This window comes from Saccopteryx bilineata, chromosome 1, assembly GCF_036850765.1.
Source record: "Saccopteryx bilineata isolate mSacBil1 chromosome 1, mSacBil1_pri_phased_curated, whole genome shotgun sequence".
NCBI classification, from domain to species: Eukaryota; Metazoa; Chordata; class Mammalia; order Chiroptera; family Emballonuridae; genus Saccopteryx; species Saccopteryx bilineata.
Genome location: NC_089490.1, coordinates 121,523,504 through 121,540,617, shown reverse-complemented (window position 1 = coordinate 121,540,617; position 17,114 = coordinate 121,523,504). Strand labels below are relative to the sequence as shown.

Sequence of the window (17,114 nt, the reverse complement as noted above, 5' to 3'; positions counted from 1 at the left end):
GAAAACTTTGTAAGGAATAAAATGGGAACTGACACTCCTAGAGTTAAAATATACCTTAAAGCTATAATAATTAAATACATCTATCTGATCATAGTAGGAGCATAAAAAATTGAAAAACATCAATTAAATGGAATAGTAGTACAGAAGCAGTCATTAAAAAAATAGTTATATGTATATGACAAAGTTGGTATTACACATCAGAGCAAAAGGAAAGGACCATTCAATAAATGGTGTAAGAAATAAAATATTAACATAGGCTCTCTTCCAATGGCATACGCCAAAATAAGTTCCAGAATCAAATTAAGAAAACCCTTTAAGCAAATATAAATAAAGGTTAATACTTATTAACTAAAGCATTGAAATACAATGCAATGGCAAAAGGAACCAAATTTGCCTTAGAGCAGGGATTTTCAACCAGTGTGTCTTGGCAAGCACACTGGTGTGCCGCAAGAATTTTTAAAACATGCAGTACCTGACTATTTAGTCAGGGCTCTGACCATTTTTCCCTTAGACTGTCATATAAAAAATTTTAAAAATGACAGCAGCCAACACAACAGCCATCCTTGTGCAAATGAATCAAAATTATTCCTATTTTTTGTCAGATTGGCAAAAATATATATTTTGGTGTGCTACAGAAGTTTAGTAATTTGTTAATGAGTGCCATGAGATGAAAAAGGTTGAAAATCACTGTCTTAGAGGGAAACACCATGAAGGCAGAGACCCTAGAGATCTGATTCATTACTGACTTCTGTGGCCAGTAGATCTAGCAAAAGTATATTCTAATAAATCTTTATACATTTCATAATTTTTTAAATGTATAAAAACAATTGTTTACTTTCTTTGTAAAGACAGAACCACTATCAATTTTAAAATAAAAAATTGGGAAAAATATCTGTCATATATATGAAACAGGATTACTTTCTTCTTGTATTAAAAGTTCATACAAATAATAAGAAACTTCATTAAAACCCATTAGATGAATAAGCATGTGGCCTCTAGTCACAATAGAGGGAATATTAATACAAAGATTAATGAATATTTGAAAAACACTAAAGTTAATAATAATAAAGAATTGTATGTTATCTTTTTGTATGTCAAATTATTAGATTAAAACAGTAAGAATATTCAAGGCCAAACCTCAAAAAGTCAGAGTGTAGAATAAGAAATGGTCTAAGATCTAAAATGCGAAGGGAGAAGATGAGAGAACGAGTGTTTCCTCAAATCCATTTTAAGAAAGTAAAAAATTCAAGGAAAGGGGGGAACAAGAGAGGCAAGAGGGGACCGAGGACCACAGACATCTGGGTCCCATCAGGGGTAGGAGGAAGATTGTACTTAGTGAGTGTAATCAAGAGGTTCCTGCAAATCTTTGATAAGCAAGGCACTTTCTGATAAGGGGTTGTTTTTACAAAACTCAAGCCACAAACAGAATTCTTCTAGTGATTATTATGTCTATATGCAGAAGCTCTTAACCTAAAGTGCCTTGGGAACAAAGCAGGCTTGAATAAGATGGGGTGAGAGAGGCCAAGTATTTTATTGTTACAATAGGTCACCTCATGCAGTTTGGAGCAAATTAATATTAATTTTTAGGATAGTAATTTTGCATTCTGTATCCTCAGTCTTAAAAACATGTACTACTTTTGCCCGGTCTATGGTGGCTCAGTAGATGGAGCATCAACCTGGAATGCTGATGTTGCAGGTTCGAAACCCTGGGCTTGCCCCATCAGGGCACATATGACAAATGTTGATAAACAACTGAAGTGAAGCAGCTATGAGTTAATACTTCTTGTTCACCATTCCTCTCTCTCCTTTCTCTGTAAAATCAATCAATAAAATATTTTTTAAAATATGTACTGCGTTTGACTCTGTAATCACTTTTCAGAGAATGTATCTTAAAGAAGCTATCTGATATAAAAACTTGATTAGAGTAGTTTATCATAGAATTATATATGGTAGTAAAACTCCGGCAATTCTATGCCTACCAAAGGGAAAATGGGTTTAAAATTTTGGTATAGCCACACAATGAAATACTATGCAGCCATTTAAATGATTTCTATACAGATTTTACAATATCATTGTAAAATAATTGTTTTTAAAAGATACTGTGAGGAGATAAATTGTGATTGCCAATAATATAAAATAGGCATCAGAAAATAATAATAACCATAGCATAAGTATCAGCTTTTACTGAACGGGCAGAGATTTTCTCAGCAGTTTAAAGGGAATATATTATTTACCCTCACATCAAACCTGTGAAGCATTTTTGTTTTATTTATACCATTGAACAATTGAGGAAACTGATGCACAGAGGATTAAACAACTTGTCCAGTCTCTGAAGTAACAAGTGGGATAGCAGGATTTGAAAGCAGGCTACATAGCTCCTGCATCCATGCTTTTAATCACTGCACTATACAGCTTGTTTTTATTAAAATATAACAAAATGTTTTCAATAGTTTTATAGGTGTGGGGATTCACTGGCCTCCAGTTATACTTTTTCATAATTTTGAAAGTTTCTACAATAAGCATTTATCATTCTAAGTAACCTTAATAATGGTAATATTTCTTTTAAATTCCCAAATCCACTTGCTTTTGTGTAGTCACACTCAGAGTCTACATTTGGGGATTATTTGCAGCTCTCAATTTCCAGTTCTCTCTCCCTAGACGCCTTGGGGTCCAGCTTGTTCATGAGCGTGGGTTGCGAAGGGTGTCACTGGATTCCACCCACCGTACCTGGACGCCCATTCTTGAACCCCACTCTTTAATCTCTGTGCCTGCATCGCGCCAAACAGCTCTAGGGCTGCTGCCAAGCTTTTAAAGGTCCTAAGACCAGTGTCTGCAGGACCCTCCCGTGTGCCGCCCCACGAGGCCCTGCAGACCCCTAGCCGCCACGGTTCAAGCTTCAGTCGCTGACCGATTCCCGGCACCCCTCCCCGAACGCAGCGTCCTTCCCAGAGTGAGGCGCCTAGGGGGAAATCTGCTGGGGTTTGCGGGCGGGAATCGGCCTCTGCCCACACTCAGAGAGGCCGGGAGGCCGCAGGGCTTTAGGGTTCAGGTCCGGGGACCAGCTCCATGTGCTGGCGGTCCTGGAGCGGTGCCCATTGGGTTGAGGGTCGCGCACGGACACAGTGGCAACAACAGCCCGCCTGCCTGACCATTCATCAGAAAAGGACAGTCACTGAAAACAGGGATTCTTTCAAGTTAACTGAGTACTAGTCTCTGAGAAAATAGAGTGTTAATTAAAGAAGGTTGGGGCAAAATTTACTCCTTGCGTCCTGGGTAAGTGTATTTGAAACACATTATCTTCTTGAGAATAAATGATCTATCTCTCTGGTGGGGAGCATGAGTAAGGGAACTGTTTATGCACTCCTGGGAGTCAAAATCCCACCTTTGGAACTAGGGTAAGGGTCTCCCTGCGGTAGCGCGGCCACTGGTCACTGCCCGCAGGAGTAACCAAGTGTTCCAGGTCGCTGGGGCAATTACTCGGCTTGAGCCTGCCTTGCTCCTGTGAGTCATTCGCACAGCAGCCAGTTCTCCTGCCTGGAATGAGCCCTTCACTTCCCTAGTCCGAGCTGGGGAAAGATGATGAAACCCCCAACTCTGCTTCCTTATGTGGTTAATAATAAAAGAGCGCAAACAGAGCCTGGAGCGGGGTGGGGGTGGGTGGGTGGCGGGACACACGCAAGTGAGTGCCTTGCGTATTTTGATTTAAAAACTCGACTCCGGTGAATCATTCAATCACGTATTGCAAGTTTCAGTGTCTAATGAAGTTTGAGGAACGCGTATTGTGTTTGTAAAATCACTGCACTGTGCACCCCAAATTTGCCGCTCCTGGGAGTTAACTGAGCCAAGCGGGGGTGGGGAGGGTCTCCAGTCCCAGGCGCGGCGCTCGGGGATTCTGCCCAGTTTCCTGCCTCCGAGTCGCCGTGTCCGCCCCAGCCCAGAGCCGTTTGTGCAATTTAGAAACTCGATAGGAGGCAGCAGCTGATCTCCCACCACCCTAAAAATAATCCACTCCGGTGCCCTGCGTGCTTCGGATAGGGGAGGAAAGCTCTGCCTTCGGAGTAAGTGAGTTCATGTCTTTTACAGCAATATAATTTTTAAAATTCTAAGAAAAATTGTAAACTGTCCATTTGGACCTAACATTTCCGGCAACCGCGCACTCTCCAGCGCTTTTCCTTCACAGTGGCTGCTATTTCTAGGATTAAGGGACCCAGCCGGCCGGAGATGAGAGGGCGTGGGGATCAGGTTTCCAGCGTTCCTTGCAAAACTGCCCGCTTCTACTTAAACCAGCTGGAGATAGTGCAAGGAGTTATTACTAACTTTTAATTTCCTAGATATTTCTTGTATTGTTCACAAAGTAGCTTTCTATCTGCTTAATTTTTGCTACTCTTTGCTTTTCAGGAGTGCTGCTTCCCGGTTTGAAATGTACACTTAAGACAGTTGTAGGAAGCCGGTGTTTTGAAGGTAGCGCAAGTGCACCCGTAGGGGTTTGAAGCAGCGTCAAGCGATTGCTCAAGGTATTTATTTCTTGTTTTATTTGTTAAGTTTGAGATTAAAAAAAAATCCCGCTGGCGTGTCTGTCTAAGGACTCTTATCTGCTGAGTAGTTCCACCATTTCCTTTGGTATGAAAGAATTTAAATGGGAGTGTTCGGATTAGGCACCGAATCAGAAGTCAGTGCTCATATTTTGCTAGTGATTTTTCCACTTGGATCTGTCATTCATAGACTGATAGATAGACCTATAGATAAACAGACAGACATATTTTAGTTATTTTATGAACCATCAGCTGAATAATTTAAAGACATTATATTCGTTTTCAAAACTACTCTGATCCTGAAAATGTCCTACATAAAGATAAAGCAAGTTCTTTAAACTATATGTTTCTTTCTCATAATTTGAATAATATCTGAACAACTCAAAAGAAAAGGAGTTATTGTGTGTTTAAAAATGGAAGCTTGAATATTGTTTTTAGTATGTTTTCTTTACATGTTTCCAGCATGTTAAATTCTCAGGGATTAATACTGCATTAGAACTGATGCTTTCTGCTGGATGAACAGGAAAGTACTTGTTTTCCCTTACATCATGCTTATCCAAATTTTTCAACTCCTGAGGGGAATTTTCCATACAATACATTTCAAAGAATAAGAATATGTGGAGTAGTATTCTTGCCATAAAATCATGTTTGGTCATCAAGGAGTATTTTCTTTTTGTTTTCTGCTCTGCAAACTACTCCCATAATCAAAATTTCACTTTTGATGTTTGTATTTAAAGTTCACTCAAAGAAGCCCTCTAACTCTATTAGCTGTCATAAACACTTGAACATCTTTCTGTGGATTTATGCTTGTGAGGAGAAAAATGCCATGTCTTCCTGTCTGGTTTCTCTTCCCTCTTCCCGCTCCTGGGTGCTGGGCCTCTTGTCAGTGCTTAGCTGAGCTAGACAGATCCAGAAGGGGCGGGCCTGACAGCTGTCATCGCACAGACTTCAGCCGGCAAGAGCAGCAATTTGTATCCTTCCCAAAGTCTTCCTAACTTAACCTTGGTTCTGGTAGGAAAGCCTTGAATGATATTTGGAGATCTAAGAATTAATTAAAAATCCTGATTGACTTAAAATTCCTTGGCTAAATGCAATTATTTTCAATGTATCTACAATAAGTTTATTCCTTCTTTCTTTTTGTCTATGTTGAGTTGTAGTATGGACTGCCTAGTACAATGTGCCACTTGCACCTAAATGTCAGAGAAGGCTAAGGGTCAAGGGGAGGGGATGAAAGAGGCAGAAGAAAAAACAAAAGGAGAGATGTGATGAGAGACAGTGGACAGGTTGGGAGCCAAGGGGACTCTGAGGTTAGAGATTATGGTAAAAGGAAAAAATCATTCTGATGCTTTTGCTTTACCAGTTAGAAGTATGTATCTTTGTATGATAACGTCATTGTATATTTCTCTGTCTTTTAGATCATAACATTTACATTATATCAAGGACTGTTGGTATTAGTGTAGTGTATTCAGTCTAAGACCACAGGGATTGTTTCAGTCATGTGCACTATTAAATTTCTAGTGTCTAGTATGTGATCAGCATCAATAAGTATTTTTACAGTTGATTAATTAATGACCTAGCATCCCAAACATCAGGTACGTGGCTGAGAATGTTCTTTTATAATACTTTTTCAGGTTGTTATATGTCTTTGATATTTTCTTTCCACAGTCATACACATATATCCAAAGGTTACTTAATTGGCTGGTTTTAAGACTGATTAAATACTAGGCAGGCAATGCTTAGAGCTAATGAAGTGTATGTTTTGCACATTCAAATGATATTTTTAGCACCTAACTCAATGATAATGAGTAAATGTCAAGGTTTATGAATGTGGCCAATTGGAATATTATAATTTTAGGTAAAATTATAAAATCAGCTAAAATAAATAGAACAGTTTATACATGTCTTTTAATTTAGAGGGAGCTTCAAGTTTTATCATCTACTAAAAATTTCATTACTAGCTATTAATTTTTAGTTTCTGTTTTTTTCCATTTTTACTAGAAACACATGTAACATAAATTTGTAATTTCCTTTTTATTGTTATTTTAAAATCTCATATATTTTTAAATTTTTTTTATCCAGCCTAAAAAATGATCTTTTTTATTTTCTATTAAGTGAGAGGCAGGGAGGCCGACAGACTCCCTCCCACATGCATTCCGACCAGGATCCACCTGGCAAGCTCCCTACTGGGTGATACTCTGTCCATCTGGGGCACTGCTCTGTTGCTCAGGCAACTGAGCTATTTTAGTGCCTGAGGTGAGACCAAGGAACCATCCTCAGCATCCTGGATCAACTTGCTCCAACCATTTGAGCTGTGGCTGCAGGAGGGGAAGAGAGAGAGAGAGAGAGAGAGAGAGAGAAAGAGAGAGAGAGATATAAGGGGGAGGGGGAGGGGTGGAAAGCAGATGGTCACTTCTCTTGTGTGCCCTTTCTGAGAATCGAACCCGGGACTTCCACATGCTGGGCTGACACTCTACTGCTGAGCCAACCTTCCAGGGCCAAGTTTAAAATCTTATAATTGATAAGGATTTTTCCAATATATAACCTTGAGTTTTCTTTTAAAGTGTGCCTTTTTTTTTAAGATTGAAGCAAGGTCTCAACTAGAGAACATATCAATGATTTATCAAAAAAAAAAAGAAAGGTTTACTAGATGTGTATGAGAGGAACTTCATATAAATTTTAATAGACTGTAAACACAGGCTTTTTAATCAGTTGTTCTATTTATATAATGCTTAATAAAATTTTTGCTTGAAATTTGGTTTTTCCAGTAGTTTACCTTCTGTGACCAAGCTTTCCAATGTAATACTCTATGTTTTTCTAGGAAAAAATATTGTTTGTGACCAATGCTAAATCAATTATCAATAAAAAGAAAGAGAAAAAGGTACTATTTTAGTTATTCAAAGCATTGGCAGCCTTTAATAATCTAGCTTAGAATCCAGCGTGACATAAATATGGAAAAGAAACGAAGTCCAGTGAGGTTAAAATCTTAAGCTGTTACCTATTTTAATAACAATAGATAAGATATTAAAAAATAGATTAGAGGCTGTGTGATACAGCAGGACAAAAATAGTTTCTAGTCGGGCACATGGGTATGATGTCAGCTACTCTACTGGTTGGCAAGATAATGAACCAATCTGAACCTCAATATCCTCCTCTGTGAATTATGAATAACTCCACTAACACTGCATGGTTTTTCTGAGGACTTAAGATAAGACCTCTATAAGGTTATAATTTTATGAAGGAAAATTTAATAGTAAGAAGCTCTTCTTTTCTCTTCATTTTAGAGTAAACCATATAATAAGAAATGAGCCTTTCATTCTGTGGTAACAACATTTCTTCATATAATATCTATGATGGTGTTTTACAAAATCCCTGTTTTGTTGATGCCCTCAACCTGGTTCCTCATGTCTTCCTGTTGTTTATCACTTTTCCAATATTGTTTATCGGTAAGTAGTCTACTATTCTATATCACATCACCTAATGCTTGTAAAAAGAAGTCTTATTAATGGCTGAGATTTGGTATAATGTTGACTAAATGTAATATTATAGAAATAAACAATTCATACATATTTCATTGTATATATGTACCACATCTTCTTTATCCAACCATGTACTGAAGGATTTTGGTTTCCATATACACCCTGTATTTATTGCAGCATTATTCATGGTGGCTAACACATTCACTCTTGATATAAATGAAACCTCTCTGATTTCAAAAACTGAGAAGAAAGGGTGAAAAAAATGAAACAAAACTCTTTCCTAGCACACAATATATAAATTGGCATTACTCTTGTTTGAGGGAAACCATCAAAAATTTACTAAAATGTAATTTTGAATTTTTTCTTCAATGATGAGCTAAGGGTGAACCTATATTGTTCTTGATTTTGCTTAAAAGGTCAATAATGAGCATAACTTTAGCTTTTTTTTTTTTTTTTTTTTTTTTAGAAACTATCACTACCACTATTGAACCGTGCTGGCCCAATCATAGGTTTTCATTTTTTCCACATGAAATGCTTATTAAGAATTGACTCAACTCATGAGTCCCTATATTTCACCATCAAATATGAACGTTTTTGTTAGTCTCCCATCCTATAGTTTGAAGATTTTAGATACCAAACTGCTTTTATCAATATTATCATTAATTTTTCCTTTTGAATGAGTCAGAGCTCTGGCTAGCATGAAATAATCATGTTGTGACTCAGAGATGGTGTTATTACCAAACAATGCAATAAATGTGAATATGTTAACCTAGGCAGTCTTGTAAAAATAAATCGAAATTATATTTTTTAACATCATGAAAATAGATCAGGATTTTCCCTATTACTCTAGAAAGCATTAAGGTTTCATGAACTACCCAAAGCATATCACATTGTAAATTATTTCTTTGATTATGATTGATCCTTTTGTTTATCTCTTTGCTTTTTGTTTTTTAGGGTGGGGCAGTCAAAGTTCAAAAGTACAAATTCATCACAACACATGGCTTCATTTTCCTGGACATAACCTGAGATGGATTCTTACGTTTGCTCTCCTATTTGTGCATGTTTGTGAAATAGCAGAAGGCATAGTTTCAGATTCGTAAGTGACTTAACTTAGTTAATGTGATTACACTATACATACAAATGAGTGTGTTGATATGGGTAGCAGCAAAGAGCATACCAAGTCAGGCTTAACTTGTTGGTCATAACTTAGGAACAACAGCTGCCATCCAATATTTATGATGATCATGCATATTGGCCATATTTTTGTATTGCTACATAATTTCTTTAATAACACAAGTTCAGATTTCTGTGACCAGTACTCATTGATGTACTTTCTGTTTCTCTGATCCTTCATCTATGTAACCTTGGCAGAAAGTTCTGTTCTTTTAAACACTTTGATATTTGCCTTGTCTTTCAAAATAAGTATAAACATCAAGATGGTCTATATTGACATATAGCTCTAATAACTGTATATATTTCAATATGTTTTGTAAAGAAGCAAATATAAATGAAGTAAGCATTAAAGGAGTCCAAAATCCTGTGAGGATATAGCTACATATTGAGGCACAGCACGAAATTATTTTAAAATCAAGATTTGTCATAAAACCACCGCATTTGGAGAAATTTTGTCATTCTTTTAAAGGAAGAAGTTTGTATTAAGCAGTTAGAATATAATGAATTCTATTTAGAAATGAACATTATGTAGGGGAAATATTTTTTATCACATAGCAACAGAAAATAGTCAGATAATAGGAAAATTTTGATTATGGAATTATGTTAAATGGTAGACCTTTCTTTGAAGAAGTTATATGAAAGGGCTTTTTAAAAAGAAAGCTCCCAAAATTATTTCCTCTTATCTAATAAGAACTTCCCTTGACATCTGTTTATGTTTGGCTGTTGCAATTAGCAAGGGATGAAACTTCTCATCTTTTGACATGGAGCCAACTATTTTGTAATGCTGTATGAAAGTTCTTTGCATATATGTGCATGTCACGGTTTCTGATAAAAAGAAAAACCAGAGACGCTAAGATATGCCATGCCTCCAAGCGTTTAGGAGCTTAATTGGCTATTATCTTATTGATAATTGTTTAAAGTACTTTGGCATATTTGTACTGTATTGTATTAGCATTGCTAATTCAGTGTTCATTTTTTAATTCTCTTAACATAAATATAGGCTGACTCTATATGTTTCTATGTGTGTGTATAAAGTTAATGATTGGTTGGTTCAGTATTTCCTAAAAATTTGATATCACATAGGCACGAATGACTTTCCCTCTCTAGCCTCATGGTTAATGTGTAGATTCAGTCTAAGACTTAGAACAGAGGCTGAACTAATAATGATGATGACATGTGCTAATGGCAGAACCTTGTTTTATAGTGGTTGTGACACAAGAAACCCATGCTAAAAACAAGTAGGAATAAGCCTTTGATCTTGCCCTGCTCTCTCCTATTCTTTAGCTATAGACTTCTTCCTCTTACCCTTTCTATTCAATTCTCTCAAAAGTCATCTTCCAGTTACTTTTGAACCCAAAGACTGAGTTTGCTTTCTCTTGCCTTGTCTTGTTCTAGAAACTATTTCTACAAGAATCCCAATGAGCATTAATGATACTTTAATGGATACCTTTTTCTCCTGAACGTAGTTTAATACCATGATCATGCCTTCCTTTCTTTATTTTTTTAACAAAATCTTTATGGATTACTTTTTACTTAAAATATTATAAATGCTCGTTATAATTAACAAAATGTAAAGACCTTCCTAATTGAATATTGATTTTCTCTTATAGTAATATGACTATTAAAGCTACTAATTTTTTTGAACTATTCTTATTTGTTTCCCATATGTATTTATAATCTGTTTTCTTTTTTATTTCTATCTAAATAATATATGATTCTGGTATAGATATTCTTCAATGTCTAGGAATCATTTTTAGTTTGCTTTTTAGTCTAATTTGATGTTTATTATTAGTGCACATGATTTGTTAAATGAATACCTTTAGGGATTCATTAACATTTTCATAATAGTAAAATAGTTGATTATTTTATAAGTATTTAATGAGTATTAGAAAATAATATATATTCTTTGTAGAAGATAAAATTTTATTGAGCAGATAACTAAAGCCTTGTGTATTGATTATTTTTATATTATTTAATCCATTAAATTCTAAAAATATGTATTAAAATATTTACTACCATTATGTTTGCATTTAGGTTTTTATTTTTATCATTTTCTTTTTTTTATTATTCTTTTGTCTTCCATGATGAACACTTTTAAAATTTTCTTCCTAACTTTCTGGAATGTATATGTTTCCACAGAACATTGATATCTGTGAATCACACTCTAAAAATAATAAAGCTTGAGGGAAAGAATAGGGTTGGGGCAGCTACTCACAACCTAGACAACTTTATAAATAGAGCAATAACAATATGATAGCAATCCTAATAAAAAACTTGAATGGTTAAAAGACACTAATAAATAAATGCCACACTAAATATCAAAGTTTTCAGTCCTAGCTATTGCTGTGTTTATTCATCCTTTATTATTGCTTTTCTTAATGAGGTTTTATTATTCTTTTTCTAACTTCTTAAATTGACAACTTAATTTATTATAATTATTTCTTATTGAATATGTTTAAGGTTATAAATTTTCTTCTGGGTATGGTTTTAGTTACATTTTACAGGCTTTAATAGGTAGTATGCTTTATTTAAACATTTCTTAAATATTAAGTGATTTTTAAATTCTTTCTTTGGTTCAGTAATTTAAGAGCATTAGAGGATTTCCTAATTTCTGTACTCATAATTATTTATTTCTTACTTTTTCTCTCTGACCACTCTGAACTATTTCCAGGAGATGGTGGATGGTTTTTAAGTCAGTTTTTATGTTAACATAGTCCTTTCACATTTTCTTTACTATGTCTATATTAATGATTCCATATGTATCACTGATCATGTTCCAAATCTCTACATACACTTGACTAGTAGACAATTTTTGTATATGTTTATTAGTCCACACATTCCTGCTGAAACTTACTAGCTTTCTTTCTCCAATCTGCTCATCCTCTTCTAATCTTATTTGTTCTCACCACCATCTGCCCAGGCTCCATGTCAGTTATTTTCTACGTCTCCATCACCATCACCCTCATACCCTAACACTATTAAAGTCCTGTTCATTTTAACAATTAACATTTTGCAAGTGTATTATTTCCTCCATATTTCTGCTACCAAAGCTTATTTCATGCTTCATCAGCCCTCACCTGGCCTATACCAATACTTTGCTGACTACTTTCTTTCCTTCCATGTCTCTCCCTGCCCCTCAAACTGGCACACTACCTATCAACTCTGTTATCCACATTACTACCGGATTGATCTGTCTCAAATTAGTTTTCCATAAGACTAGATTGCAACTCCTTACATGGCACACTGTCTTTTGTCCTATCTCAGATTTTTCTATTTAAGGAACATTGCACGACTTGGAACATTCTGGCTTGCAGAAGCTATATACTAGAATAACCAGAGAGCTTGTAAGGAGCCGTTGCCCTGTCTGGCCGCATGAGCCAGTCATCTCATCTAGTTCCACGTGTTTCTGCTTTTAGCTTGGAGTCCTGAGGCATATTCCACAGGTTCAAGCCTTTTAATGATATACTGTTTCATGCTCCTCCACATCCCAGTCCGGCGCTCTGTCCTCTGCGCCACCGCCTGGTCAGTGTTACATGCTTCTAGGTGTTTGCGCACTCTTTTCAAAGTACCTATCCACCACTTTCCTGACTGTGGATTTCTTTTATATTTCAGCTCCCATTGTCGGCCATATCTCTTCTGAAATGACTTCCCCAAGTGTTCCTCTATCCTTTACTCTCATAATCAGTTGCTTTCTTCTCCATACTGTTTATGTATTGTACTAATATACTTAAGTATTTGAGAAAATATAAATGTTTAATTAATTTTGTAGTACTGTTAATGCAAATGGAGTTGAAGGCTGTCTACCATGCACCTATATCCTGTCATGTATCCGATCAAGCTGAAGCTCTCTATTGTCTTCAGAATGAAGCCTCATCTCCTTGCAATCTTACTGACTTGCTTGTAGTACCCATGAACATATGTAGACACTTTGCCTGGAACCATCCTCCTCTCTTCTTCCTCTGGGTAGCAATTTCTCATTCTTACGGTCTCAGTTTAGAAGTCCACTCTTTCACAGAGCTTTCTCTGTTGCAGACACTAGCCCTGTATATGCTCATAATCCTTTCACCGGTGTTACAGTTTTCTATATACTATTGTTATCCTTAATAAACTAAATTTTGTGACCACAGACACTATATCTAGTCTTGTCCACCGTTGCATCCCAGAATCTAACACAGTGTCTGGACCAGCAAATACATATGCATTCAAGGAATTAATAGAAATGGAGAAATCTCTGAAAAGTGTAGGAAAGCTATAAAAAATAAACATTCTTTTCACATATGTTAGAGTTTATTTTCACTTGATAGTTTTTATTTGCTATAGGTATTGAATTATTTCAGCAGGTCCGCCCTTCAGTATAGGAGCAGTTATATATTTGCTTTTGTTGTGCACATTTTAAGGTCTTATGTAGCTGTGTTTACCCAGCCTTCCATGTTAGGATAGATCCTTTCCACAGAATTATGTCTCCCAACATAATCTTTCTTTATATATTCTCTTGGCGACCACTACTGCATTTTCTCTTTTAAATATCTTATTTCTAAGAGATAGTTTTAATGAGACAATTGGAAACAAAATGAAGGACTGTTTGGAATCATCAGCTGTAGACACTGATACTGTCCCGCTCTCCGCAGACGGCGGGGCTCGCGACATCTCCACCTCTTCATGCCGGCCGTGATGGGATTTGTCGCCACTACAACGTCAATAGTATATTATCATAACATTGAAACATCAAATTTTCCTAAATTACTTTTAGGTAAGTATGATCAAGCGTTCCTCTACCCCCCAAAGAACAACTTGATTTCCTTTTTCCTCAGAGTAAATGCTATCAGTGTGAGTTCGGATTGGGAAGAATTAAACATGGGAAAACGACAACGTTTCCTTCTTTTGTAGTCTCCCAATAAATGTGGAGATGAAGATAACCTGAGTGGCTCTAGGCTGTAAAAATGTCATTTCCAGGCCACCTGTTTTCCACTAAATGCAACTCTGAGGTGTTGGTGTTTGGCAGGAGGAAAGTGGAGGGGACATGCTGGCCTTCTGGCTTGCAGAAGCTATACTGTAAGATAATCAGATTTCTTGTGAGGAGCTGTTGCCCAGCCTGGCCCCATGCACCATCTGATTCCATGTGTTTCTGCTTTTAGCTTGGAGTCTTGAGGCATATTCCACAGGTTCAAGCCTTTCATTGATATCACAAGAGTGTCAGACTCTTCTTAGAATTGCCACTGAGGTATCAGGAGGCCTCCATGAGACAGAAGTTCCTTTATGACATGCTGATTCTACGCTGTCCTGAGCAGCGCCGCCCCAAAGCACAGCCCCTCACATCTGTATCACACCTGACATCATCTTTATAGCTTCTTTTGCCTTCTGTCATGTAGAAATCAGAGGCTATCTAAAATGTTTCTTATTTTTGCCTTAGGTTCAAATAATATAACTCATTCCAATACTGTACTTATATTAGGTACTCTGACCCATCCTAGCATTCTTTGGTGTACGCTTTCATAAACAGAGCTGAAGGGAAGGCTTAGAGCATGGATCAGAGATGAGCTTCAGGACCTGTGAATCTCCTAAAATTGTAGACAGAGTTGTGTGTCTGTGTGTGAATGAATGCTTATAATTTTCTAAGGTTCACAAATTTCATTGATTGGTATGTGATAAATATAATATTGATGACTGATATGGAAGTTAAGCAAAGTAATAATTAAGCCATACATATTATTTTTTTAATTAAAACTTAAAAGGCATAAGAGAAAAATGTTGATTATTTAATTTTATGTTGCATTACATTATTTGATCAGGCAAAGGAAATCTAATAAAAATAAGTAGACAGTTTAAATATTAATTTAAAAGCCTTGTCAAAGCCTGAATTATCTTACTAGAAAGCTCTTCAGAACAATATGACAAGTATGTATTATCACAGGAAATTTTTTATGAAGGTGCCACCCCAAAAGTGAAATTTCCAACAAACAACAGCAAAACATATACATAGCATTGGGAATTCGATATACGAGACATTAAGTTTCAGAAAAACTGATAAGTTATAAGATAATTAGAAAGGGAACGTGAATTTTAGTAATACTTAAAGAAAATGTGATCAGAATCTGACTTTAATTTCTATGTAGATATAAGGCAGAGGGCACAATTTGATCTTATTTCTGGAAGGATTTATAGAGATAAAAAATAGTCTAACTTTCTTCTTATTTTAGGAAAGAAATATTTGGACCTAGAAAAATCACATTATTTTAAGATCACAAAACTAGTAATTTTGTTTTAACATTGTGTTATGACCATTGCCAAACATAAAGAAAGTTGAAAGAATTATGTGAATACATAATATATGAATATTTACCACCTAGATTCTTCAATTTACATTTTATTCTATTTTATTAAATATTTACATCTTTCCCTCTCCGCCCACCAATCCATCTTATTTTTGATGCGTTTTAAAGTAAGCTGCAAATATTAATATGCATCATTCTCTATTTCAGCATGTATATCATTAACTAGAGTTAAATATTTGTTTACAATTCTTTTTGTAAGATAAAATTTACACACAGAAGGACAGAAATCTTTAGTTACTAAATGCATACCCTGAGTAAGCCTATCATTATATAGAGCGTTGCCATCAACCATGAAAGTTTTCTTGTGCCCCTTAAAAGTCAGTCCTCATTTTCATTTCCAGAGGCAGCAGCTGATCTGAGTTTTTCCGACCATAGATTAGATTTGCTTGCTCTAGAACTTCATATAAACTGAATCATATAGTTTAAACCAGGGGTCCTCAAACTTTTTACACAAGGGGCCAGTTCTCTGTCCCTCAGACTGTTGGAGGGCCAGACTATAAAAAAAACCACTATGAACAAATCCCTATGCACAATGCACATATCTTATTTTAAAGTAAAAGAACAAAACGGGAACAAATACAATATTTAAAATAAAAGAACAAGTAAATTTCAATCAACAAACTGACCAATATTTCAATGGGAACTATGCTCCTCTCACTGACCACCAGTGAAACAGGTGCCCCTTCCGGAAGTGCGGCAAGGGCCGGATAAATGGCCTCAGGGGCCACATGTGGCCCGCGGGCTGTAGTTTGGGGACCCCTGGTTTAAACTCTTTTGTGTAAGACTTCTTTCCTTAAGTATGATTTTTTGAGGTTCATTCATCTTGTAGTATCCATCAGTATTTTGTCCTTGTAAATGTTAGGTATTCTAGTGTATAAATATACCTCCGTTTTTTTCATTCTATTGTCCATATATAACTAGACTGTTTCTAGGGTTTGGCTGTCATAAAAAAAGAAGCTGCTTTCAACATTCATGTGCAAGTCTTTTTTGGATATATTTCTATTTCTCTTGGGTATATACTTAAGAGTGAAATTGCTAGGTCATAGAGTAGATAGGTAAATGTTTGTATTTGTAAGAAACCACAGATCTTTTCCTGAAGTGGTTTATTTTACAGTCACACTAACAATGGGTGTGAATTCTAGTTGTTCACACATTCTCCATCAATTGAAGATGTTAATTTTGTAATTGCATCTGCTATTGAGTATGTAGTGATAACACATTGTGGGTTTAATTTGAATTTCCCTGAGGACTAGTGATGTTGAGCACTTTTTGATAAGTTTGTTGGTCATTTGTTATTTTTGTAAAGAAATTATTCATATCATTTGCCAACTTTTAACTGGGTTGTATTTTTATTATTGAGTTGTAAGAGTACTTTGTATATATATACTAGACACTAGTATGTCATCCTTTACATATTTTGAGAATATTTTCCTCCATTCTAGCATGCATACTAATTTATTTAACAAGACTTTTTGATGAGCAGATTTTAATTTTGATGTAGTATAATTCATCATTTTTCATTGCTTTCTGTTTCTTAAGAAATCTTTGCCTTTTTGATGTTTCCCTCGTATTCTTCTGTTTTCTTTTAGAAGCTTTATAGT

The 17,114-nt window shown here is 35.7% G+C and overlaps 1 protein-coding gene across 8 annotated transcripts in view; it reads left to right on the top strand.

The window, feature by feature from the left end:
- Positions 1-3,188: 3,188 nt before the first annotated feature.
- Positions 3,189-17,114, top strand: part of ABCC9 (ATP binding cassette subfamily C member 9) — a 152,099-nt gene continuing 138,173 nt past the window's right edge. For 5 of the 8 annotated variants that reach the window (XM_066264658.1, XM_066264631.1, XM_066264654.1 and 2 more), the window contains exons 1-5: positions 3,917-4,058; positions 4,399-4,514; positions 7,814-7,975; positions 8,963-9,104; positions 13,810-13,931. In XM_066264658.1, the coding sequence (XP_066120755.1) occupies positions 7,834-7,975; positions 8,963-9,104; positions 13,810-13,931 (406 nt within the window). In that variant the 5' untranslated portion in view covers positions 3,917-4,058; positions 4,399-4,514; positions 7,814-7,833. Of the gene's footprint in view, positions 3,274-3,916; positions 4,063-4,223; positions 4,243-4,398; positions 4,515-7,813; positions 7,976-8,962; positions 9,105-13,809; positions 13,932-17,114 lie in introns of those variants that run through there. The other 3 variants (XM_066264640.1, XM_066264635.1, XM_066264644.1) reach the window with 3 other exon arrangements.